At 42.7% G+C, this 26,986-nt stretch overlaps 2 protein-coding genes across 2 annotated transcripts in view; one reads left to right on the top strand and one right to left on the bottom strand.

The window, feature by feature from the left end:
• Positions 1-26,986, top strand: part of LOC131682173 (phosphopentomutase) — a 207,858-nt gene that overhangs the window by 137,348 nt on the left and 43,524 nt on the right. The gene's annotated exons all lie outside the window — the stretch shown is intronic.
• The window catches only part of LOC131682176 (START domain-containing protein 10-like), a 42,691-nt gene that overhangs the window by 7,250 nt on the left and 8,455 nt on the right, over positions 1-26,986 (bottom strand). Inside the window, exons 2-4 of the mRNA XM_058963464.1 lie at positions 24,395-24,743; positions 4,348-4,486; positions 4,014-4,284 (exon numbers count right to left, since the gene is read on the bottom strand). Coding sequence (XP_058819447.1) covers positions 4,014-4,284; positions 4,348-4,486; positions 24,395-24,686 — 702 coding nt within the window. The 5' untranslated portion in view covers positions 24,687-24,743. The remainder of the gene's footprint in view (positions 1-4,013; positions 4,285-4,347; positions 4,487-24,394; positions 24,744-26,986) is intronic.

Genomic DNA, 26,986 nt, shown 5'->3' with positions numbered 1-26,986 from the left:
CGCATATCACATTTCATCATTAGCACTTATTGTCCAGCAACTAGAAGAAAACAAACATGTTGTATTATATTCGTCTATAGCGAACCCCAATATGATTATTTGGGATATCAAGGGTAAGACTCATGACACTCCGTGCACGACTGCCATATTTTAGTCCTGCCAACCGTTCAGTTTCCGGCACTGAGAAACTTCTTGACTTGGGGACTCCTGTTTTCAGTCGCCTCTTGCGTCATGGGAGCAGAAATGCAATGGATCGATTCCTGGCTGAGATATTTCAATCCGCCGGATGTCACAGGTCTCTAGGCTGGTTTTGTCCGTAGAAAAATAACTTACATTATGGCCTTTCTCAATAGAAAGGTATTCCAATTACTCTGAAACCGACTGTTTAACCAAGGCCCGGAGGGCCGAATGACATATGCCATTCGATTCAGTTCGGGAAAAAATGTACAAAAACCCTCTTGTCTCAAGGAACGGGTTTGGGCTGTCATCACCCGACCCGCCAAAAACCACTGCTCTTGCCCAGAACCTGATTCCTCCCCGGCACTACCTTTCGGCATTACCTCGGGGAAGGGTTTTTATGTGCTACTACTTAGTAGTTCGTTCCTTCAGCAGGGTTACAGCACCACTCCTCGACACACCACCAGTTCTCCACCATCTAGACTGGCAATTTCTGTATGGCAGTTGGAAAGCTGGCTACGAGTCAAGACTTAGTGTTCCTCCCCTACGAAGACAATCTGGGCGGCAAACTTCAGATTGTCTAATTCACTGAGCCATTCGGCTCCCTTGTGCCATTCAGCACCACGACTCGGCTCCCTTGTGCCAGTTAGCACCGCAACTCCCTTCGCGTACCATTAAGCGCCATTTACTCGTTGAGCTCCCGATTTGTTCTCGAACTACTCGGTCTAGTCCCCGACGGTGGACCTAGCCTACTCCGACGGAGAATTCCCCGGCGAGAGAAGTTCTCCCGAAAACGAGTCAACCAGCCATGTATCGAGGTCAGTTTGGCGATTCCGGTGGAGCAGAGCGTCCGGTTCGCTGGGGCCCCGACGACCCGCGACTGGTGGTGTCTAGTCGCGGTCTACTCAGTTTAGTCCCCGGCGGTGAACCTAGCTTACGCCGGCGGAGAGCTGCCCGGCGAAGGAAGTTCTCCCGATACCGATTCCTCTTTTGTTTTAGTGCCACATTTTCTTGTGTCCTTTGGCTCCCTCTCGTTCCATTTCGCTCAACTTCGCCAATGCGCTATTCACCTCCCGCCCTTATTGGTTCGCGAACTACTCGATCTAGTCCCCGGCGGTGGATCTAGCCTACCCAACGGGCCAGCCAGTATTTGTTGAGGTCCATCCAACGATTCCGGGTGGAGAGTAGCTTCCGGTTCACTGGCACCCTAGCGACCCGCTGCTAGCTATTCGAAGCAGTCTACCCGAATCCCAAGTGGTAGATTTAGCCTACTCACGAGCTACCCGGTAGGTTGTCGTTGTCGGTCCAGCGATTCCGGTGAAGCCTGACGTCCGGTTCACTGGTGCCCCTACGACCCGAACCTGGTGCTACGTCGCGTACTATTCAACTATTCCTCCGCGGTGGGCCTAGTCTACACCGTCGGAGAGTTCCCCGGCGGCAGAATTTCTCTCGAATCCCGGCGGCGCTACTTTGTTAGTCCCTTCGCCACTTCCTCTGCAGCTCGGAGAGTATACTCGTAACTACTCTGTTGACAGCGCCCCAGGTATGCTCGTCGTGGCAATGATATTGTCGCCTCTTGCACCTACGAACTTCTTTGAACCTAGGCCATTCAAGTACCACGTGTTCCCGTGTCTCTTGCACGTCCACACACTCCGGGCAAAGGGATGATGAAGCATGTCCAAACCGATGCAGGTGCTTCCGCAAGCATCCGTGCCCGGACAAAAACTGCGTCAAATGGAAGTTCACCTCTCCATTCTTCCTATGCACCCAAGCCGACACATTTATGATGAGTCGGTTCCCCTTGGTTTTCAGCGCAGCACCTAATTTTTAATGGATTCGACTTCCGGTTCCGGAATTACAGGGTGATGAGTACGATAACATAGCAAATCCCGATTTTAACGAATTCTGCGATGAATGTAAAAAGGTGATTTTTTTTCGAAAATATGACCACAACTGCTCCAATTTGTAGTATAAGGTCACTAAAAGCCGTTCAAAGTCTCTTTAGCTACATTGGCCACCATCATCGGTTCCGGAAGCCCCGGCAAAAGTATCTAAATTCAGAATAACGGTTTTATCGGTTTCTCGGAGATGGCTAGACCGATTTGACCGAACTTAGTCTCACATGAAAGGTGTTGCGTCCTGATATTATATTTCATCCCGATCCGACTTCCGGTTCCGGAGTTACGGGTTGTGGAGTGCAGTCATATAGAAAATTCCGTTTCAAACCGATACCACGATGAATGCGAAAAGGTAATATTTTTGTTAAAATTAGTGCCAAATAACTTGTATTTTCAGTTCTAGGTTACTGACGACCAACCGACGGTTCCGGAAGTGTCCGGGAAAAGTGGCTTCTTTCAAAAACTCACATCAGTTTCCCGCAGATGATTGGGCCGTTTTTCACAAACTTAGTCCTAAACGATAGGTATATTATCCCCATAGACATCTTTAAAATTTCGTACGGATTGCTTATATAATTCCAGAAATATTAACAGAACCGTTCGGTCACATGAAATTCCCATATAAACCGAAACTCAATTTTTTTTTTTCGAAGGGGGTATCCATGAAATTTCAGAATTCGAATTCGTATTTCGGAAGCCAAATACCTTTAAAAATGCATGAAACGCCGAGATTTTAGGACATCAAGAAATTTTTTTTGACAGATTTCGATTTTTTGGGACTGATTTCGCACCTCTTTGCCTTCCTCATACAAAGAATGGCTATGCAATCGCTGTAAAAATCCACTTCTTAACCGAGGCCTGGAGGACCGAGTGTCATATATCATACAATTCAGTTCATCGAGATCGCAAAATTTATGTGTGTATGTGTGTGTCATTTAAACTCACAATTTTCTCAAAGATGGCTGAACACAAACTTAGTTTCATCTGAAAGGTATATAACGCTCCCATAATCTGCTGTTGAATTTTTAGCTCATCCGACTTCCGGTTCCGGAGTTACGGGTGGAAGAGTGCGATCACGCAGCAAATTCCCATGTAAACTGGTGCCATCATGATGTCTAAATGATGTAAAATGTATTGAAATGGGTGCAACATTACTTTAATTTACGGGTCTAGATCACTAATAGCCAATCTAAGCAGCTTTGGCCACATTGGCCACCTATGACGGTTCTTGATACCTCCGGGAAATTCGCCAAGTTCCTAAGCTAATATCACACATATTCCCTAGCGAATTCTTGACTGATTTTTAGAAACTTGATTTCAAATGAAAGATACAGTAATCCCATTGAGTGCTGATGAATTTCCTTCGGTTCTGACTGTTTGTTCCGGAGTTACAGGTTGGTTAGTAAGGTTACACTGGAATTTCCCATATAAACCGTTACAATCGTAATACCTCAGAGGCTAAAAACTATTGAAATGGTCACCAAATTGCTTCGATTCGCAGGTCTAGTTCTCTGATTACCATTCAGTCTTTAAATATATTGTCCATTATCGGCAATTCCGGATGCTCCCGATTCCGGGCATATTCCACAATTAAAATCAAATCTGTTCTTTGGTGATGACTGACCCGATTTTCTCAAACCAAGTCGCAAATGGATGGCAAAATATGCAGTTGAGTACCGCGTCACCACCCTCCCCCCCATCCCCTTGCGTTTACTCCTCCACTCCTTCATTACCTCACTCCCCCCCCCCCTTTGACCGGGTCTCACACACGCATACCCTTCATCCACCCCGTAGACCGAAATAAGAGGAAGGATTTCTGACATATCTTCGACACTCACTCATTCTACTAGCGTACGCTCCCCTCCCCCTTCCAAACCCATTCGCTCAGTGTTCCAATACAATCCAACACTACAACTGATTTCGTCAGATGATACTTACATCGTCTATCGATATTCTAGGGCAGCTAATCTCCTCCGGGAAGCGCCATGGTTTCCGCAAATGGGGCTGCGACTGCTTCCAGCTCACGTAACCCATGGCAGCCTTTTTCAAATCTTTCACCATTCGCGGTCCCAGTGTGTGCGTTACCTTATTAACCAACCACGGGGGTAGTGTCCCCTGGGGATCACAGTGTGCTACATACTTTAGTGTACATCCAGTCTTTGAGTTTTCGTTGGTTTTAAGTACAAACCCCGTGATGTATGACATAGCCCTGTCAGTTTCAAGAGAACCGTTATTGTTCACAGATAATTTCAATTGTGCTGTCGTTACTTACCTTACATATCCCTTTTTGGGAGGGAAGTTTTTATGCGGTACCGACCGAGACAGTAGCATCTGTTCGCCTTGGGGTCCTGTATCGAGCCAAGATCGCTGGAGCACGAAATCTCGTGGTTTCAAGGGGGGAGGACAGGACACTAAAACAAATAAAAATAATGTCAGGCGCTTTTTGACAAAGGTTATCAACTCGCACGAATGACGAGGTCTCATAGGAATGTAATTATTTATATGTTTTTATAAAACAAACTAGAAATAAGTTAATTTTTTTTAATATCATAGGTGATGCTTTTAAGGGACGGTAGGATTCTAGATAGAATTTAAAAAAATATAGGGACTATTCGAAATATATCAGTTAAAAATTCAAAACGGCTTTTAATTAAGAACATATACTAATATTTTTGGCTTATTTATTGATGTCTCTTTCTCTCCATTATTTTTTAATACAGTGGATTATAAGTCGATATTATTTAGCTTGTGATGAAGAGGAGAATTGCATTGTTTCGAGGATAGTAAGTTAATTTGTATAGCGTTGTTTTAATCCCGCCCGTTCGATACTGTTGTAGAAATATTTCCATTTAACGAGTTACTTTAGGGCTCAAATCTTAGAAGGTACCCTTACAGATGTAACTAACGTGGCGAGGTAGTTTGTAGGTTACACGTTACTAATTAATTGGATAATTTCTAGATTTTATTTTATTTCATATCGTTTTTCCACACATTAAACAATAACTGTTTCAGAACACAAATCTCAAATAGATTGTCTCTAAATCTCTGCGCTAAAACGCAACGCGGATATACAATGTTTGATTCGAACTTTTCTATCTGTCGCTCGAGCCGAAGTTAATTGTATATTTAATAAGATGATTTCTTGCAATTGCAATTTAATGCATAAATTTAACTATAATAAAAAGTGTTTATTAACAGTGGACGTTCAAAAATGGTGTTCTTTAAAAAAAGAGAAAAAAAACACAGTAGTGATGTTCCTCTCCGCTTTAACAGAGAATTAGTATAGCTTCGTTTTTCGATCGAGTTCATTGAATTGTCAAACAAGTGATTAGAGATAACGAAGATAATGATGCGTGGGTTCACTGTCTCCATGTCATCTCGTTCGTTACTGATCCATTCATTATTTTTCGACATTCATCGCTATACCAACCGGCAATCCCCAGAAAACATTTTTCATTTATCCGGTTTGTAACAAAATTCAATTGGAAAGACTATGTAATTCTGGCGAAACCCCCACAATTTAAAGATTTAACTTATTTTTTCTATAAGTGAGTCAATTGTTTCTTTTTTCATGTTACAAGACATCCAATTAGCAAGGCACTGGTACAATTTGTTTAATATTGAGAGCGAATAGTACGCAAGGAAAAACAAGAGGGTGAAGGAAGAAAGTTTAGGAAAGCATGGAATAGGGTCATATGAGAAAGCATAGAGTTTTCCCACGGCTAAACCCTTTGTCTTCTACCGCAGGAGTCAGTGTTTTGGCATTTTCATCAAATGCGAATCTCCTTAGTCCAAATGAACTTCCCAATGATAGTATAAATCTACTTATACAAGGTGGCTCAATACAACGATCCCCTAAAGATTTTTTTTAAATATTTTCTTTATTTCATAAAAAAATATCGGGAACATTGGAGAAATATTTCTGACATAGATTTACCTTAAACTTATTAGAAATGGGAGCTTATTGACTTAATTATTTGCGATTGCTTTCTAGGAACACTGGAACAGTTGACTCGCACGGTTTCTTCTGGAATATTGTTCCATGCTTTTTCAATTGCAGTCATTAGAGCATCCTTATTACGTTTTGATTTAGCGTTGGTGACATCCGAGAATGAAGGGGGTCACATTTCTTTGGCCCAAAAATTCTTAAACCTACGGTGCCACCATTTTTGCAAAAAGTATGGAACTCTCGAAATGAGCATATGGAGAATGGATAGCCACTCTCAAACCCATTCGTTGATTCCCTGTGTAACTTCGCTTATTCTGACCAATTATGGAGTAGCAACTATCATGCTCATACAAAGCAAGGTATTTTTTCACCACAGTTTGGTTCGTCTTACTTGACACATTGTAGTCCTTAGCCATGTGGATCTAGCTGGATTGCGACGTTTTTTGTTGACCACAGCTTTAAGGGTTATATACAAAGTTGGAACTTAAAAAATGGAAAAAATTATTGAGTATTCTGCAAGTACATACTTTTGAAAGTATCTGTGCGAAATTTCATCCATATCGGAGCACTAGATTTTAAATTACAGCCGTTTGAAGCACGCTGGTTCTTCCACGAATGAAGTTACCAAAAAACTTTAAACGCAATTACCTCGGAATGAAGTGTTTTGAAAAGTACCGTTGCGGTGAATGTGATATCTCAGAAACTATTAATCCGATTTTCATTTGTTTTTTGAATTGTTTGTATTTATATTCTGGTGTACTTGAACGGTTCCTTTTTCAGCCAAAAACTTTCGATTATTTTCAGTGAATTTTTGTTTAAAATTTTAAACGCCACAAAACTCAATTTTTTGGTCAACATTTTTTTAGCAGGAAAATTGTTTTTTATTGGAAAATCTATCCGTTCAAGTACACCACAATACATTTTTCTTCAATATTTTTTTAATTTTAGTTGAGCGGTTCGGTTTGGAGAGCGTTCACCGCAAGCCGCTACCAAAAACACGCTTCGGGGGATGCGCCATAACTCCGTCAACCTTGAATATTTTTTTTTATATCAAGTGGTTTTGTACTATCTTCGATAGTACTACCAACGAACTATCTTTCGCTTTTTCAAATAAAATTTGCATAAAACATTGTAAAAAAATCACGAACTTAGCTCACTTTTTCGCCACAACTTTGTATATAACACCTTAACCGTTATGTATCCGACGCGGTACCCGGGTACCTTTTTAGGTTTTAATTAATGAAATTCCTATGTTTTATCCATAGCTGGAAATTGAAACTTTGTGACATCTTAGAACTTCACTAAGTCAAGCTTTTGGGTTAATAATATTGTTGATATAGTAAGGGGGGAGTTAGGAGGGGCTCCTGAATTGTTTTACTACGTAACAGGCCGACGTGGGTACCCGGGTACCCACAAAACTGAAATGCCAATTTCCAACCGATTTTGATGCTTTTGGGTGTTTTGGATTGAGGAACTCATCCGCTTTTAGACTTGGTAAAAATGAATCGGGTTACTTTATTCGGTTCCCGAGAATCCGGATTTCCGTTAGCAGGTTCCAGTACTGGGATACTATTTGTGAACTTCAATGGAATACTAGCAATATGGGCATCAAAATTCTTGGAATTGTATCAGTAGGCTGTATCTCGTGGTTTTGGGACCATTTGGTGATTTGACCACGGTACTGACATTCCGGAGCAGGTTCCCGTGGGGCCGTGAGTGGCCATTCCATTCCAATTCCATTTTTTAAATTGACACAGAGTCCCGTAACAATAAATAACAGACTTCCGAGACAATTTGAAGAGTTTTGATACTCATATTGCTGGGACATTATTAAAATTTACAAATCATGCCCTAGTACTGGAACATTACCTTGGAAAATCCGGATTACCAAGCACCAGATCAATTTATCTGGTTCAATTTTACAAATCGAAAAGTGGACGAGTTCCTGAATCTAAAAAATCTAAAAGTGTCCAAATCGGATAAAGGAGGCCATAGTTATGAGCATTTCAATTTGTACCCACGTTGGCCTGTTAAAGGTGTTTTTTTTGTTGGACACATAACAGTTAATCAATGCCTTTCTTACAGCACGAGGCCTGTTCGTTTCTGGACGTCTAGATGCTTCACTTTCGCCTTGTCATCGTTTTTTGCATCGCCAAATCTATTTTCGATTCATACCGAGCAGTTTTGTTATGTCTCTAACTCCTGTTTCTTTAATAGTTCCAAAATAGCAAAGCGCTTGGATTGGCACTCTATAGTTCTGAAATTTCACAATATCACTAAACAATTATTACATTATTTTTAGCCCAGAATAAAATATTTTTACGCACTTTTGAGTTTAATTTGTTCCCAGCGGTTTGCAATTGAATTTTGACAGATCAAAACAATAGGACCGTTTTAAAAAGCCACCATTTGGTCGGTGTTAAATCAAACCGGACTAAGTGACATTGAACTAATTTCGTGAAAAACGTGTTTAAAGTTTGAATCGCAGCACCCTTTACGCTATAGTTCAAAATTAATTCTTCTCATACTTCTTGCTTATTATATAGAATGTTTCAAATTTTGCAAAAGTTTAATGTAGCTGAAGAAATTATTTATCAAGTGCTATCATTATCTCATCAAAACTTTGCGACTTAGTCGGGTGTGATTAACACCGACCATGTAGGGGAACTGGGGGTAAGACGGACATATTAAGGATATACTGAAATATAACATAGTAAGAGCATGATTTTGTTAACATGTAATACTCTATGTTGTAGCTCCAAATGTTGACTTTCAAGTGCCCAGAGGGATTATGTTACAAAAATCAATGAGTATCATTTTTTAAAGAACTAGAAAAGGAAGAAATATCTGCACTTTTTCCAGACTGCTGGTGAAACGGACATATGGTGAGGGTAAGACGGATATGTTGCGGAAATGATGATCACAACACAAAATATCTAAATTTACTGTTCTAATGGATGTTTTGAATAGATTGTTGTTCTTCTTAGTATATATGTTCAATTCGAGGTGAAAAATAACGTTTTGAGGTTCGATTTAAAATTGTTTTCAATGATGTATTTTCTAATATCGTTTTTGCCGTCATAAAGAGATCTATACAATCAGTTTCAATGATCAGTCACAATCACTTATACAAAACTGAAAAGTTATCTATTAAACGCTTAATTGATAACACATAGCCAGAGTATGGGACCTGCACAAAGTCGTCTACCTTTTCCAGGTTCTAGAAATTCCGTATGTAGCCTCGGTCACATTAACGGACTTTCTGCAGTCTATTGCATGTGAGACTTCAGCTAACTGGATGGTTCTCCACGTTTGACTGAAATTCGTTTCTACACACGAGACGTTCATATAAGGATGAATCAATAGAATTAAGACTGTTCGTCTTGCCCCACCAGTACACATATTTTTTAAACGTTTGCGCATATTTACGCATAAATCTAAGTTGATTTGTATTGTTTGGTCGAAGATGTCACTTGAGAGTTACTTTTTCAAAATAAAGGAAAAAATCCGTGGAATTTTTTTTTCCGCTATAAACCTTAAAATTGGAAACTTCAAAATTACATCCGCACGAAGCTGCATTACTGATTATCAATATTTGCTTAAATTGTACACGTTTAGCAGTATTCAAGGCCTACTGAGCGTTTCATAATTCAAGGTTACCCATAACAATAGGGTACACATACAATATAATTGAAGTTTTAATATTATATCCCTAAAAAAAGCATGTGTCCATCTTACCCCACCCGTCCGTCTTACCCACAGTTCCCTTAATTGTGTTAAGCACAAATTTTAGTCTTAATTTTATAAATATATTGGTGCATCTTCAGCTTGAAAATGATCGACGTAAATCTACCTCCAATATAAAAAATAAGCGTAGAATTAACAAATAGTAGCTATGATCAACAAAGAATATAACATTCTTGGATGTATAATGGCAATTAGCCGAAATTTGCACCATCCATGCACAATAAAAACATTGTACACTGCTTATATAGGGTCAGCCTTAGAATAGATGTTGGGGTATTAGAAGCAGTTTCTTCTTCGGACTTAATTTACTAAAACGCTTCCTACAGGTAGCAACTCTTCATTTTTTTGAAAAAAAGCCGATTTTGGGTAAACTAACTAACTACTGCCAATGGGGTATGAGTTATTCCAGTTTTCGTTTAATAACTTTTTTCCGGTTGTCTCTAGTAGCTGAATTTTTTGTATTTCTCCTATAGAAATACTATACAATCACTCGGAAACTCGGTTTTTTAACTGAGGCCCGGAGAGCTGAGTCTCTTATACCACTCGACTTAGTTTGTCGAATTCGACAAATGTCTGTGTGTGCATATGTGTGTATGTATGAGACAACATCGGTTGCTCGGAAATGGTCGAACAGAGTTGATCAAATTTAGTCACAAATGAAAGACACAATTTTCCCATAGCTATTGAATTTCATTTTGATTCGACTCCCGGTTCCTGAGTTATGGGTTGGAGAGTTCGGTCGCGCATTTCTATATAAATCGGTATGATCTAAATGATGCAAGTGGATTAAAATGTGGATTTATAGTTGCAGCTAAGTCTATTCTCAAATACTAAAGGCATCAGTACCAGCGTGCTCGCTGCTGCTACACAAGCCAGCGCAAACAGTTGCTTTTTTCTAGTGTGCATTGTCCGAAGAACAAAGGGAACCGTTACTATTTTTCTTGTTTGGTGATCCATCAAGACGATTGAGTCTCATCAACAAAATGTGATTCTTCGGCCTAACACGGTGGCCATTGACTTCCGGTCTTTCCGCATAAGACCGAGTATTCGTGATGTGCAGCTTCGGTTTTCGGAAGTCAGCTTCATCCAGTTGGAGCACGTCAGGCACGCGTTGTTGATAACGGTCAACAACTTCGTCTAGGCGAATAAATTCATTTCGCAAAACAACTTGAAATACGCACTTGATTGTGACATCGCTAGAATCAAGATCTCTATAGAGTACGGTGGGGTAAAAGTGCGCGTAAGGCAAAAGTGCGCATAGGACTTTTAGAAGCACACAAGCGATAGAACCTGGCAGCTCTGTATGGATTTAATGTATCATTAAGTCAACTAATCGAACATATAAGCATGAAAGGTTTGAATATAGTGGCTTGAAATTAAGGGGGAAGGACCATTTTTTGCTGATTTGATATTATTTTTTAAATTTTGGGAATCATAAATTGGCTGTTTGAATAAATCAGGATCTATAAAACTATAGTACCCTAAAAATCTTCAACATATGGTGCGTTGCGAGATAAATTTGATTTGATGAAAAAATTCAGTAATTTTCGTAACAATTGAATAAGTTAAAAACTGACAGTGGGGTAAAAGTGCGCATAGCATATCCGCCCCAAATCAAAAGACGCGAGTGAAGCTTTTTATATAAAAATTGAACTAATTCTTCCATGATTTAAAGAAGGGACCAACATCTTCAATAACTGCGAGCTCACCGGTCAAATTACGACTGATATGAGCGGTTTAGGAACAAAAGCATCAGCATAACTGGTTCCAAGTAAAAATATAGAGTGCCGAAAGCTCAGAGTAATTAAAAAAAGAACCAAAAAACTATGAATATGTAAATAAAGATGTATTTCCAATATAAATAGCATATTCGCAAAAATTCTTGTAGTACCCAACTATGACAAATAATGATGTTACCAGGGGTGACAGTTTGATCATGAATCACATTGTCTAAAAGATGAAACATCCAAGTTTTTTCAACATAATGGAACACTGAACAACATCAACCGAGGCAGAGGGGTACCTTACCTTGCAGTACAAAACAGAAGGAAGTGATATCATGATACAGCGAACTCTTTGCCTTTCTCCTATAGAAATACATCAAGGACAAATACTTGTTAATTTTGTGAGCAAACGGCACATTACGTACAACCCTGCCCAAGAACCACTGAGAAAAGCTCATCTATAGAAAAAAATGCCAATATCCTTGAGCCACAAACGATTGCCAAAGCCGCGTCAAGTACCACAAATTCAACAGCTAATACCATCATAGAGGGAGCTACTAGCTATTGCCCCTCACGCTCGTGACCTGAAAGGGAAAGAAGTTTGGAAGAATACTTGATCGCGAACATCAAGGCAGTAACCCCGATGATGTCCCGGACATATGCGGCGATGACAGAGATTGTTACAGTAAAATGTGTAATTTAAATGTAAAAAGGGAGGAATAAGAGATTAGTGTGTACTGCAAGAGGTGGGCATTTGACAGCCCGCTTGAAAACAAAAGATCGCTGCACAATTTGCTTGAAAACAAATCCCCGGAAGAACGGGTGCCAAAATAAAAATGGATAGTCTGATAAAAGAGGTTGACCGAGTACGGTCGGTGGCGGTCGGCGACTCCCGCCGAAAAAAAAGTTTAGTCGGAAAAAATAGTTGACCGAGCACGGTCGAGAGCGGTGGTGTTTCTCCCCGCTGTAGATTCGGATAAAAGAGGTTGACCGAGTACGGTCGGTGGTTTCCCGATATTCTAAGTGAGGACTTTGGATTGCGTCTGGTTTTCTATCCGTTTAATTACTCTAGCCGGGAGGTGCGGGAGAAAAATCGTTTTTTCGTTAATTTGACCTCGACCGATTCAGGTGCTCTTCACGATTCGACTAGTTTCATGCTTCTGTCGGAGGCGTCTGTGGCGGACGTGAATTCAAGGTTGGAGAAACCGGTGACGGCTTTGCAATACCGGCCAAACTTTGTTGTGAAAGGACCGGCCGCATACGAGGAGGACAATTGGAAGTGGATTAAAATAGGCGAAACGATCTATCAGAATCTGAAGCCGTGTACGAGGTGCATCTTCATCAACGTGGATCCGGAAACTGGAATACCCAGCACAAACTCGGAACCACTAAAGACGCTCAAAACGTACCGTCGACAACCGGGCCTTAGCGATGATCCAGTTCGGCAGCTACACACAACCACGACAGCCTCAGTGGAGATCGACCGCGGTCTCTGATGACATCAGCATTATCGGGTAAGCCTGCACACTATTAATTCTCACCTCCCCTTATTAGCCCTTGCCATTAAATATATATGTTTTGGGATTATTAGACATTCTCTGTCTGTTTTGGGTGAAGCCAAATTAATTTGTTACAATGGCGCCCAACATAAAATCCCACATGTTTATTTGAGCCAATTAGTAGATTAGTGTAACATTAAAGATTTGTGGTAGTAATTAAGTTTATTTGGTTTGCGATCCATTAAGAAACTTTTAGGATGGACTTCACCCATCTAAATGACGAAGAGATCAACTACGAGTTGGCCTTACGTCACATGGTTAATCTAGGTTCTATGACTCATAGAGTCAAAGTTCAAAAGTTGAGGGCCGCTGTTCAAGATGACCGGACCCGAAACATTTTTCACAACAGTTCGGATCACGTTATGAGTCCAACTGTTAATATAGAATCCTGTCAGGTAGCCATTTATGAGCTACAGAAAGCTGTCGGACCTGCTCTTCAGAGCACCGACAAGCAAAATTTAAGTCAATTACGGTCGCGACTCGTACATTATAGGAACAGGTTGGCATGTCTCAAGCCGCCGGGTTTCCTAGCAGACGCGCACAGATCGCTCGACGCGCTTGTCAGAGTGTTAATCAGTGACGTGAACAGTGCTTTAACCAATCCAGTGAGTGTGGCAGGTTATGGAAGTGCAGGAGGGGCAGTGCCAAAAACCAATCGGCAGCTGCTAGCGGACGAGAACAATCCAACGCAAGACGATAACGGCGCCAGGGCGACTGGACCGGACGCGTCGACAGAGCATAGCAGAAGAAGCAGTCAACATACAACGCTTCCGGCATCCAGCTCGTTACTATCCGCGAGCCAAGGGCAAGGTGCTCTCGAATTGGACTTCTCCGGCAGACGTTTCTATAGCGATCACGGACGGATTACGACAGAGTCACATTACACGCCGCCACCACTGGACATTCCACCGACTCCCAGGAGTGTTCACAATCACGAGCGGTGGGACAATTCGCGCTTAGCGGATCAGCAAGAAGAGGAGAGAGCCGGCTGGAATTCGATCGATAACCAACGCAGGTCGGAACGAAACGACCGAGCAGGAACAGCCAGCGGCACGAGAGGAAACAGGAACGTATGGGAAGAGTACGACCAGCTGCGCGATGATTTACTGCATCACCTACTGCGGCGAGACACCAGAACGGCGAGCGATCGGGGCGACGACAGGCGCACAACGAAAGCAGTACACAACTGGCCATTCAAGTTTCGGGGAGAGAAGGACACAACGTCGCTAAACATATTCTTGGACCGAGTTGAAACATTCGCTAGATCGGAAGGGATGAACGACGACACCTTATTGGCATCGATCAAACATCTGTTACAGGAAGATGCTTTGGATTGGTACGCACGAGCCATGGCGCAGCACACATTACTTTCCTGGGAGGCATTCAAACGGGAGATACGGAAGGAATTCCTACCCAGTGGATATGCACAGATTTTGCGCCTTGAGGCTTGCTTCCGATTCCAAGGACCCAACGAGGCATTTTCGAAATATTATAGGGATATCGCAGCATTAGTTCGGTTTGTTACGCCACCGATGTGCGAGGAAGAGAAGTTTTTCATCGTAAAGAAAAACATGAATGCCGATTATACAGCGATCGTGACCGCAGCCAGACCACACACTATACAGGAAATGGTGGAAATCTGCACCAGCTACGATGAAACGAGGATGCTTCTGAACAGGCAACGCAGGGTTCCAATTCCGCACAGTGCGCTTTTAGAGCCTAGTTTCGCAACACCCACTGTTGTACCAAGACCAGCACCGGCAATGCAGCATCAACCACGGTTCGGCAGGGTACATACAGTAGAGCTGGAGGAAAACTCGGCAGGCGGATTGGTCGACGGGCAAAATTCCTCGCTCGATGAAGAAGGAGCATACTCGCAACATGATGACGGATACTGGCAGCTGAAGATAGACCAGCTCACGGAGCAAGTCAGCGCGCTGAAGATGCAGTTGACGACGAGGAACGCTAGACCAACGTTTACGTCAGCACATAATTTGGAGAAGGCGAACGTCGCACAGCAGCACAGACAATACGCGTCACAACCACTCACGCAGCAGACACAGCGTCAGTACAGCAACCAGGTACAGAGACAGCAACCTCCGCCTGCGCAGCACCACTCTCGGGAGTTGCAAGCTCCGCAGAACTCAGTACGAGGAGAGCAAGACAGAGCTGGGGAACACAGAACAGATCCGATAGACCAGAGACGTACGGGTATGATCTGCTGGAACTGCGATGAGGAAGGACATCGTTTTATGGATTGTGCAAAGCCACAGGCAATTCTTTTCTGCTATCGTTGTGGACGAAAGGGATACTCTCTACGCAGCTGCATCACGTGTCGGACAGATGCGGGAAACGCCACCGCGGGGAATCTGCAATAGAGGGTAAGGAATCTCCGCAATCAATAGAAAACCCCTCCGATACCACCGAACTAGGATTACTAAATACAATTATCATTAATCCCGGACTAGACAATCGCCCACATGCAATCATTAGTATACTGGGCAAAGAAATGACAGCGCTGCTGGATAGCGGGGCGAACTGCTCACTGCTAGGTGGCAACAATGTAAAGATCGTCGAACAGCTAAGTCTGCGCAAAGGAAACGTGATTGGAGGCATCAAAACAGCGGACGGCACGCAACATAAAATTTCACACTTCGTTCGAGTGCCGATAGTTTTTAACAACCGGAACGAGACCATCCCATTGCTGTTGGTTCCGACAATTCCGGATTGCCTGATCCTGGGCATGAACTTTTGGGACAAGTTCGGAGTCAAAGCAACATGCTGCAGTGTGGAAACAGAGCTGGAGGAGACGGAGCTGAACGAGGATGAGCCAATGAAAGTCCTGAGCGCAGCACAACACAGACAGCTTAAGGAAACGCTTGCGAAGTTCCCAACAGCGGAAGGTAGGCTGGGCAGGACAACATTATATGAGCACCGAATAGACGTCGGAGACGCACCACCACGCAAGCAGCGACACTATCCAATGTCTCCGTATGTGCTAGAAGAAGTGAACCGCGAGATCGACAGGATGCTCGCTCTGGATGTGATAGAAGAAGCGCTATTTTCTCCGTGGAACAACCCACTGGTAGCGGTTAAGAAGAAAACTGGGAAGTACCGGGTCTGTCTGGACGCCCGCCACTTAAACTCGGTGATGGTGAACGAAGGGTACCCTATTCCGCAAATCTCGTCGATCACCAACAATCTCGGCGGCTGCGAGTACATTTCGTCAATCGATCTCAAGGATGCGTTTTGGCAGTTACCGTTGCAGGAGGCATCTAGACCGTTGACAGCATTTACGGTTCCATCACGAGGACACTTCCAGTTCAAGGTAGTTCCCTTCGGACTTTGTACAGCGAGTCAAGCCCTCGCGCGACTAATGACACACTTGTTCGCAGACATGGAACCATACGTATTTCACTACCTGGACGACATCGTAATCTGCTCCAAAACGTTCGACGAACACATCAAGCTGTTGGAAGAAGTAGCGAGGCGTCTACGAAGAGCAAACTTGACGATATAGCCAGAGAAATCCAAGTTCTGTCGTCGAGAAATCAGATATCTGGGGTACATTTTGAATGAGAGCGGATGGAAAGTCGATGAAGAAAAGATCGAGAGCATCGTGAAATTCCCAGCTCCAACGAATCGGAAGGAGGTGCAACGGTTTCTCGGCATGTGCAATTGGTACCGACGTTTTATAGCAGATTTCTCTCGAGTGGCAGTACCAATAACGGAACTGACGAAGACAAGGAATAAGTTTCGATGGAATACGCAAGCAGACGAAGCATTCCTAAAGCTCAAAGCAGCGTTGGTATCAGCCCCGGTGTTGGCAATGCCGGACTATACAATGCCATTCGCTATTGCCTGCGATGCCAGCGATGTCGCGATTGGAGCCGTACTGACGCAGGAGACCGACGGAGAAGAACACCCGATTTGCTACTTTTCACAGAAGCTATCGTCTTCGGAACGGAAGTATTCGGTAACGGAACGGGAATGTCTGGCGGTCATCCGCGCCATCGAGAAGTTCCGAGGGTACATAGAAGGAGTGAAGTTTACAGTTTTTTGCGACCATGCCGCACTCAGCTACCTGCGATCGATGAAGAATCCGACAGCCCTCATGAGCCGGTGGTTGTTACGTTTAAACGCATTCGACTTTGAGATCAAGTACCGGAAGGGAAGCATCAACGTTGTGCCGGACGCACTATCACGGATAGTGGCATCGGTGTCCTTCGACGGTGCGAACTCCACTGATTCGTGGTACATGCAGCTAAAGGATAAAGTACAGAAGGAAGGCGATCGTTTCCCGGACTTCAGGTTAGCGAACGACGAGCTGTACAAGAACTGTTTAAGCAAGGACGAAGATGGAAATGCGATCCACTTGTGGAAAAAGGTGGTACCATTCGAAGAGCGACGCGGGTTAATAGGCAAGTTCCATGACTCACCTACAGCAGCACACTTGGGTTTCCACAGAACTCTTCAGAAACTTCAAGCCCATTTTCACTGGCCGAAGATGCGGGAGGAGGTAAGCAACTACGTCAAGAGCTGCCAAACCTGCAAGGCAAGTAAAGCACCAAACACAAGGATGATGCCACAGATGGGAAACTTGAAGCCAGCCAAAATGCCCTGGGAGTTAATATCAATGGACTTCGTTGGTCCGTTCACACGCTCGAAGCAGGGAAACACAGTCATGCTAGTAGTCGTAGATTGGATCACGAAATACGTCGTCGCACATCCAATGAAAAACGCGGACGCTTCAAAGATGGTTCAGTTTCTGGAGCAGGAAGTCTTCTTGAAGTTTTCACGTCCCAGAATAGTTTTATCGGACAATGGAAAACAGTTCGAGTCGACGGTGTTCAAGTCATTGCTAGCTCGGCACAACATCGTGCATATGAAGACGGCTTACTACTGCCCAATGGTAAACAATGCAGAGCGGGTCAACAGAGTACTAATCACCTGCATTCGAGCATTGCTAGAAGGAGATCATCGAGAGTGGGATTCACAGCTTCCAGCAATCACGGCGGCCATCAACGGTGCGAAACATGATGCGACCGGAGTAAGTCCGCATTTCGCCAACTTTGGAAGGGATCTAATACTTCACACAGATCTCTACGTGCAACAAAGTCTCAACACCCCAGACGACCCCAAGGTAGCACAGGATATGCGACTGTCAACGGTTCGGCGGGTACAGGAATTCGTACTGCGACGCATCAGGAACAATCACGAAAAGGCGAAGCAGAGATACAATCTTCGAACACGAACAGTAGCATTCAAACCGGGAGATTTGGTATGGCGTAGAACCTTCGGTCAGTCGTCGAAAGCAAACCACGTGAACCGCAAACTTGATCCCAAGTTCGTTCCAGCGATAGTCAAAGACGTCCTGGGCGTCAACCTGTACACTCTAGAAGACGTAGCCACGGGAAAGAGAGGCAGGTTTCACGCAAAGGACATTAAGGCGGATTAGAGAAAATTTACTCAGCTATGTCGGCAGGCTCCAACCTGCTAACCACGAGCATCATGCTCCCAAAATACCGTTAGCCGATCGGGACAAATCGTGCCCTGTCATGGTGTGGCGAGCAATAACTTTTCAAACTACCTCCCCATCATGGCACACCAGCCAGCGTCATTTGGATTCGAAGAGCGGTCTAGGAAGGCCCATGACAACTCGCAGTCGCAGCAAGGAGCTGTCGTGACGCGAGGGACGGGACAGGACTTCCATCAACGAGGACAGAAGCCTTCAGCAGGCAAGCCGTTAGCGAATCGGGAGAAAACGCACGTCGAGAAGCAAAAGCCTTCAGCAGGCAAGCCGTTAGCGTATCGGGAGAAAACGCACGTCGAGAAGCAAAAGCCTTCAGCAGGCAAGCCGTTAGCGAATCGGGAGAAAACGCACGTCGAGAAGCAGAAGCCTTCAGCAGGCAAGCCGTTAGCGAATCGGGAGAAAACGCACGTCGAGAAGCAAAAGCCTTCAGCAGGCAAGCCGTTAGCGTATCGGGAGAAAACGCACGTCGAGAAGCAAAAGCCTTCAGCAGGCAAGCCGTTAGCGAATCGGGAGAAAACGCACGTCGAGAAGCAGAAGCCTTCAGCAGGCAAGCCGTTAGCGAATCGGGAGAAAACGCACGTCGAGAAGCAAAAGCCTTCAGCAGGCAAGCCGTTAGCGATTCGAGAGAAAACGCATGTCAAGAAAGCAGAAGCCTAAAACAGGCGCGCCTTTTCGGAACGAGAGAAATCGACCAGCGAACACGCGAGCGCAGCAGGAAGGAAAGCAGGCAACCGCAAACTAGAGACGGAACTTTCGGAGCGAGTCTCGGGAAAACCTTGAGCCGTTGCACAGGGGTGCAGGTCGACGAAGGCGGACCCCTCTGGACTCCGCAGACATAGCAAAAGTCAATCTCATAGGTAAGCTGCTTCATGGTGACACATCAAACCAAGATAGACCTCAGTCACTGGCGCAAGCGCACGAGCCGTACCAGGACAACAATTGAGCACAGCAGACCGTGGCGAAGCGGAATCACCAACGGACATACACCGCTCAGAGCGGGGGATTCAAGTAGGACGAAGCCAAGCACCCAACCCTCCTCACAACCTGCCAACTCCAGCTGCTTACACAACGTTCCAGCGTCTGCCGTTCTCGATACGGGAGAAATCGAAGCACGAGAGTCCACGACACGCAAGCCTCAGAAGGCCAGCCGTTTGTCAGAGCGAGAGAAACTGATACAGTAAGAATCCAGACGCGGACGGAACATAGATTCGGATAAGTAAGTAAGCTATGAGCAACACCAACTACAAGCACAGAACGAAGACGTGAAACGGAAGATAAGTAATCCTGGATTGGTGTCGACAGCCTGTTAGATCTAGCACAGTCGCGATCCGTAAATCGGATCCATCAGACAGTTGTAGTGGGGGTCGATGTGAAATCAACCAAAAGAAACGCGATTCTGGGCGCGGTAAAACCCTAGCACTGGACTCATATCGATTTGGGAGACTAAATACCTCCTTTCCTACGCAGCTGTCAGTCTTAACAAACCAAATAATCTACCACATTATAAGTCCTTAGTTTCAGTATTAGTCTTAAGTGTTAATTCTAACCTATTTAGCCCAATAATAGGTTAAGAGTTTATTGAATGTTTTGCCGTTGCAAACGATGGTTTTGAGTTTGAGACAAGGACTTACCCGGAGACTTATAGCCAAACTTTAGTTGGCGGATTCGCAATGTTGAGCCAGGATTCGCTGGCGGTATTATGTAGTTTTGTGATTTGTTTTTTGAGATTAGTTGTTCCGTAGCTAGCTGGAGCATGTAGAAGAATGTCGATACATCGAGCATCGCATTCAATTAGCGATTTAATTAGTCTCCGGGAGACTCCTTAAAGGAGTATGGCTCATAAATTTCTCATGAATCGAGCCATTGCCGATTCATGAGAAATTTTTCTGTAACGGCAATGTTGTGTTACAGTAAAATGTGTAATTTAAATGTAAAAAGGGAGGAATAAGAAATTAGTGTGTACTGCAAGAGGTGGGCATTTGACAGCCCGCTTGAAAACAAAAGATCGCTGCACAATTTGCTTGAAAACAAATCCCCGGAAGAACGGGTGCCAAAATAAAAATGGATAGTCTGATAAAAGAGGTTGACCGAGTACGGTCGGTGGCAGTCGGCGACTCCCGCCGAAAAAAAAGTTTAGTCGGAAAAAATAGTTGACCGAGCACGGTCGAGAGCGGTGGTGTTTCTCCCCGCTGTAGATTCGGATAAAAGAGGTTGACCGAGTACGGTCGGTGGTTTCCCGATATTCTAAGTGAGGACTTTGGATTGCGTCTGGTTTTCTATCCGTTTAATTACTCTAGCCGGGAGGTGCGGGAGAAAAATCGTTTTTTCGTTAATTTGACCTCGACCGATTCAGGTGCTCTTCACGATTCGACTAGTTTCATGCTTCTGTCGGAGGCGTCTGTGGCGGACGTGAATTCAAGGTTGGAGAAACCGGTGACGGCTTTGCAATACCGGCCAAACTTTGTTGTGAAAGGACCGGCCGCATACGAGGAGGACAATTGGAAGTGGATTAAAATAGGCGAAACGATCTATCAGAATCTGAAGCCGTGTACGAGGTGCATCTTCATCAACGTGGATCCGGAAACTGGAATACCCAGCACAAACTCGGAACCACTAAAGACGCTCAAAACGTACCGTCGACAACCGGGCCTTGGCGATGATCCAGTTCGGCAGCTACACACAACCACGACAGCCTCAGTGGAGATCGACCGCGGTCTCTGATGACATCAGCATTATCGGGTAAGCCTGCACACTATTAATTCTCACCTCCCCTTATTAGCCCTTGCCATTAAATATATATGTTTTGGGATTATTAGACATTCTCTGTCTGTTTTGGGTGAAGCCAAATTAATTGTTACAAGATATGAATGATCCCCATGATACAGTTGGCGTGGATGTAAATATTTCCCCGGCAAAAACGGATTTCCGCCCGCAATGGCAAGTTCCGTGTACGGGATCGGATGAACTCTTAATATTAATCGTTTATTATTTTTATTTTTTGCATCATGTTAACAGATAAAAGACCCACGGCTCCATGAAGCTAACGCCTTGAGCCGTGCCAAATGAACGAATTAAAAATAAATAATTTCAGTTCACTGATGCCCAATCAGACTTTAGACACCTTCTGCGGAACCGGATGATTCGGGAAACTAGCTAAGTTCCTAAATTGAATTCACATCTGCTTCTCAGAAATGTCTGACCCGATTTCTCAAATGAAAGTTACAGCATCCCTATTGACTGCTATTAAATTACATTGGAATTGGAGTTCTGATTCCTGTGTTCCGGGTTGAAGTATACACGTGCAAAATTCCCATACAAATCGGTGTAATCATTATATGTGAATGATACAAAACTAGGGCTACTGTGCCCTAATTCATCTCAGCCCCTCTATTCATCCCATCCATTTGAACACATTAGTTAGAGCAGAGTCTGCTACCTCTATTATCGCATTAGCTCAAATGGTAGGATGAATAAGGGTGCGTTGTACTCGACTTTTCGTATCGTTCAAATGCGAGCAATATACATTTTCCAGGTGAGATTTTTAATTGTGCTCCTTCTAAGGCACGAAGCAAATATGATGATACCTATTTTATCGCAATCCGATCGCTGTAAGCCGAGTTATTAACGAAATAGTGTGACATCATGACAAATGAGATGAATAGAGGCTCGTCTACCCTAATTGAAATGAGTTCTAAATTGTTTTAAATTGTTGATCCAGATCACTAATCGCGAAGCAAAGTCTCTTTGATCACATTGAGAACCGTTGCAAATTTCGGAAGGTCCGAGAAAAAGGATAAGTTCCGCAATTAGATTCACACCTGTTTCTCATATATTGCTGACTCGATTCTAACAATCTTAGTTTTGAATGAAAGATGTAGCATGCACATTGATTTCTAAAGAATTTGTAAAAATTATGGGTTAAACCTTTTACGGAGTATGAGTTGTCCGCGGCGAGCTGCTGCGCAAAATTGTTTATAAATCCGCTTTTTGCCTTTCTCATATAGAAAGGATATGCAATCACTCTGAAAATCGCCCGGAGGACCGTGTATCTTATCCCATTCGACTCAGTTCGTTGAGATCAGCAAATGTCTGTATTTGATTGTATATATGTGTGTTTGTATTTTCTAATCACTTTTCTCAGAGATGAATATTGTATCCATATTGTATTTTAAGCTAAAAATATCGGGACATATTTGTTGGTGTCTTATCAATGAACCAAAACTGTTATAGGGTAAACGTAGAAAACACAAAACCATCCATCGTAATTATTAATTTAAAATCAGAAACCGTTCAACACTACCGGAACATTAACATGTTGAATTCAATAGGAATTCAATCATTCCATAAAGTCAACAGTCTTTAATTGGATTGTAATCTGAAAAAAACGTAAAGAATGATAATGCACGAAATCAATTGTCATTCTCTGTAACGAAGCATTGTCGTGCATTGTAAATAGTTGGTTTTTATTGAATTTCATGAACTGAGTAAGGCGACTTTGATAAACGAAAACGTTCGTAATATACGTTGCACGAAAGTTATCGCTGATGGCGAAACTATTTTTCGTGAATGAAACGAAATGATTCGTTCATTTACTAAAGGTTAGTATATAGTACGTATATTTTTAAAACGCGAATGGATTTTTCGTACCTATATTCAACATGATTTTCGCTCATCAAACAAATTTGAAGTTGCTTTTCTTTACATTACGGGTTGCTCGTAAATAGTATAAAATAATTTTCGTGAGATGGAAACCGGATCATTTGATGAATTAAAGGTAAATAAATTGTTATATTTGCGGACACCAGGTACTCGTATATATTACGAACGATTTTTGTAAGTTTTTTTTTGTATTTTATCAAACAATTCGTATGATTTGTGAAATGGGCTCGAAACAATTTCATGAAAATAGAATTCACGAGCGATTAGTTTAAATAAAAACAACTTTACCTGAATACATACAAACATTTCTCATAAATCATAAATAGTAGAAAAACTTTCGTATATTTCATCAAACAATTCGTTTGACCGATATGAAAAACTCGTAAAAAATACAAGCCTTTCCATAGAACTACGAATGATTCATCATATGTACAAAAAAAACCGTATATTTTACGAATACTAACGAAACCTATTTGTAGCAGGTTTATGAATGTATTCTCTAAGTGTATTAGATTATTTTATTGAAGACATTCAATTAAAATGAAGTGAGTTAGCTATATTTTTGTGGATATTTGAAAATAGCCCAAAAGGAACACTCACACAATTAGTGTTTACAAGTACAGAATTTGTTGTTAAGCTCACCACAGTGAATATCCGTGCTGTAGATAGGGCTTATTGCTAATACCATCTCCCCTTTGCTCGTTTCACTGGCTGGCAGTTTGTCATATTCGTTGTGCGGTTGGGCCCCCAAAGCTCAAATATGCGAACTTCGCAGGTTGCATGTTTCAACAACATCAAGCTTTTATGTTGCTATCCTTGCGGTAGCCGCCTTGCTTTTCACATCCATAAGCAATGTCGGCATGTGAAATTGCTTCAAGCAAATACCAGCTCAGCTCTAAAACGTATAGAGGTTACTTGCTGCTTATCGCAGCCGACCATCAACTATCAGCATGCAAGGTGCGAAATCCGATTACCGTCACCGATAGATGGGAATAAAAAATGTTTCCGAGTTATCGACACCTACATAGCACGGTTTTTCCGCCGGCGGTATGGTAAGCTAATAAAAAACTAAATAAACGTCTCATCCTTTTCATTCATTCTCATGAAACACACACACATGTAATTATATAGCTCATACTCATACTCACTGGCGTAGTATCCCACGTCATTGTTGACGTTTAGTATGCCAATTTCCTCGCTTGCCAACATATGTGAGTCCCAGACCTTCCGATAGTCTGGATCATGCAGCACGTCAAACAGAGTATCCGCCGTGACATCGACAAACTCGGTGTGGATTTTCACCATGTTAAAGTTGCATCCAGCAACCGGACGAGTGTACACCTGTGTGTCGGATTTTGAGAGTTCCAGGGTCCAACCCTGATGATCATCCACCAGCTGTTTCAGTGCCTGAAAGTCGCTATCCTCGGCGATACGGGCCATATCATGTGGCTGCTGCGCGGTCACGCGAGACTTGGGTTTGCCGTAAAATTTAATAAGCTGTGTGGGGGTAGAGAAAAAGTAACAATGTTTGAAATGTGTGAAAATGAAATCGAATTATTTAGTCTTATTGGGTGGTGTGATTCGTTGTGTGTTTTTGATACAAGTACAATGATGTGCCGATGGGATCACCCTCTTTTAAAATTGCAACAAAAATTTATGAAAACTATATTTTAATATCGCAACTACATTTTACATTTTTAATGCATTGTTTATTGTCAAAATTAAACTAAAGGAGCAGAAGAAGGGCAAAATCAAATTATTTTAAATCCGATTATCATAATTATTTCAGTCAGTCAGTATTCTAACTATTTCGATTCACTAGGGAAAATTCGAATTGAATCGCACATTATTTCCAGCAGTGTACGAATGTTTCTAGTTTCCTGACCATTTCCTGTTCGAGTCATCTCAACAGCATTTTACCAATTTGACGCCCATTTCATGCGATGCATGACGAATTCGTACCGACAACAGCACAGTGTATCTCCGATTGCGGGTGACTAATTAGTTACAGTTGGATGTATCTAGCTGACATGATTCGCTCTTGAAGCGTAGGCGAACACAGATACATATTAGGGTGAATAAAAATGTTTACTCTTGGGCTGCACCCTTACATGCCAACCATTAGCGTAGCATGCTAACTTGCATACAAACAAAGACTTTTCTACCGGATGTGAGTCCGAAAATGTTAAAAAATTTGTTGCATTTTTTCAAGCACAACTGCAGTATTCTGGTCAGTCAGTCTATTATTCAGCGCGCTGAGTATTATTCATGTGATCTTTGTGAATTTGATTACGGAACATCACGTCATTTGATATGCAACTGCCCTGTAGTAATGCAATTGCGTATCCGGATTTTTGGTTCTCCATACATAGATGAACCTATGTACGGAAAGCTAAAACTCAAAAATATGCTATTGTCGCTAACCCAGTGTGGTAAGGAGCTTTAGTTTAATAGTATTTGAATGACAATATCTCTTCGGGGGTGTTGTCGTTCTGTTATCTCAATGTCCCCTTGGGGGTGTTAGTATATTTGCTCACAGTTTAAATTAAAATTTTAAATCCCGGGGTTTGGAAGTTTTACTCCTGCTATTGTAGCACCTGCAGAGTATTCAGCATCCTTGCGGGGGTTCAGAATTCTCTGTTTTAATTGTTCTGTGTCGTTATATTTCTCACAATTCGTGTATTTTTATTTTGAAAATTATTATGCCATTGTGTTTCTCAAACATTTTTACCCAGAAAAACATCTTAAACATCAAGATAACTTTAGCCAATCCCAAGACACAGTGATTTGAATCAAAAACTCAATTTCTCAGCACGTCTGTCGCTATATATCAATAACCAAGCAGAATTCCAAAATTCTGAAAACGGCACTTTATACAGATTTTTCAGACGAGTAATGTGGTATATATAACTCAGATTGCCTCAAAATGACGTTTGTCATAACATAGCACAACAGCGACGATATGACTTTGAATTATCTATTTCGCTACGTAATACTTTTGTCTTTGAAGGAGAATCCACCCGGTTTAGATAAGTCATCGGCTTAGTCTTAATCGGATTGAATTGTAGCTTTACAGATTTTTATTAGCGACCTTTGACCGTGGGCGTCATTCAGGTCAACCAACATGAAACTTCACAAACAATGTGATGCAATTAAAAAAAAATAAATCCACCCTAGTAAACACTTTCAGTACCGTCATTACAAGCAAGCATCGATTGAGTGTTGTCGGTAAAGGATCACTATAGGGTGATGAGCCTATTTTCACCATACTAAGCAAGGTGCCTCACTAATCCGGTAATTTCTTGCCTTACAATCAATGGAATGCGTAAAAATTTACATGAACCGCTTGGCTTCGTTGTTAAGAACCAATATAATAACACAAATGCGTTGAAAACAGTAAAATTCTCGTGTTTGAGCACAATGAAAACTCGAATCGAGTGCCCCTATTGTTGCGCTACCATTTGACTCAATGCGTTGAACAAAGATGGCAGACACCGCTCTAACCAACGGCTTCAAATGGGTAGGGTGATAATAGAAACATGGTGCAAATAGGCTCATCACCCTAGTTGTTATCCCAACTAGGATAGGGTGATGATTGCCTCACTTAGACGGTCGGTGTAGCATAGACTCCTTCATTGTTGATGAGATAGCTACTGGACATATCTTGTTCCAATAATAATGGACTGATGCTAATGCAGCATTTCACGTACATTCAACCAACATTCAGAAGGATAACGATG

Source organism: Topomyia yanbarensis, chromosome 2 (assembly GCF_030247195.1).
Source record: "Topomyia yanbarensis strain Yona2022 chromosome 2, ASM3024719v1, whole genome shotgun sequence".
In the NCBI taxonomy this organism is placed as follows: domain Eukaryota; kingdom Metazoa; phylum Arthropoda; class Insecta; order Diptera; family Culicidae; genus Topomyia; species Topomyia yanbarensis.
Note: the sequence above shows the minus strand (reverse complement) of the source record. Positions and strands in the feature narration are given on the sequence as shown.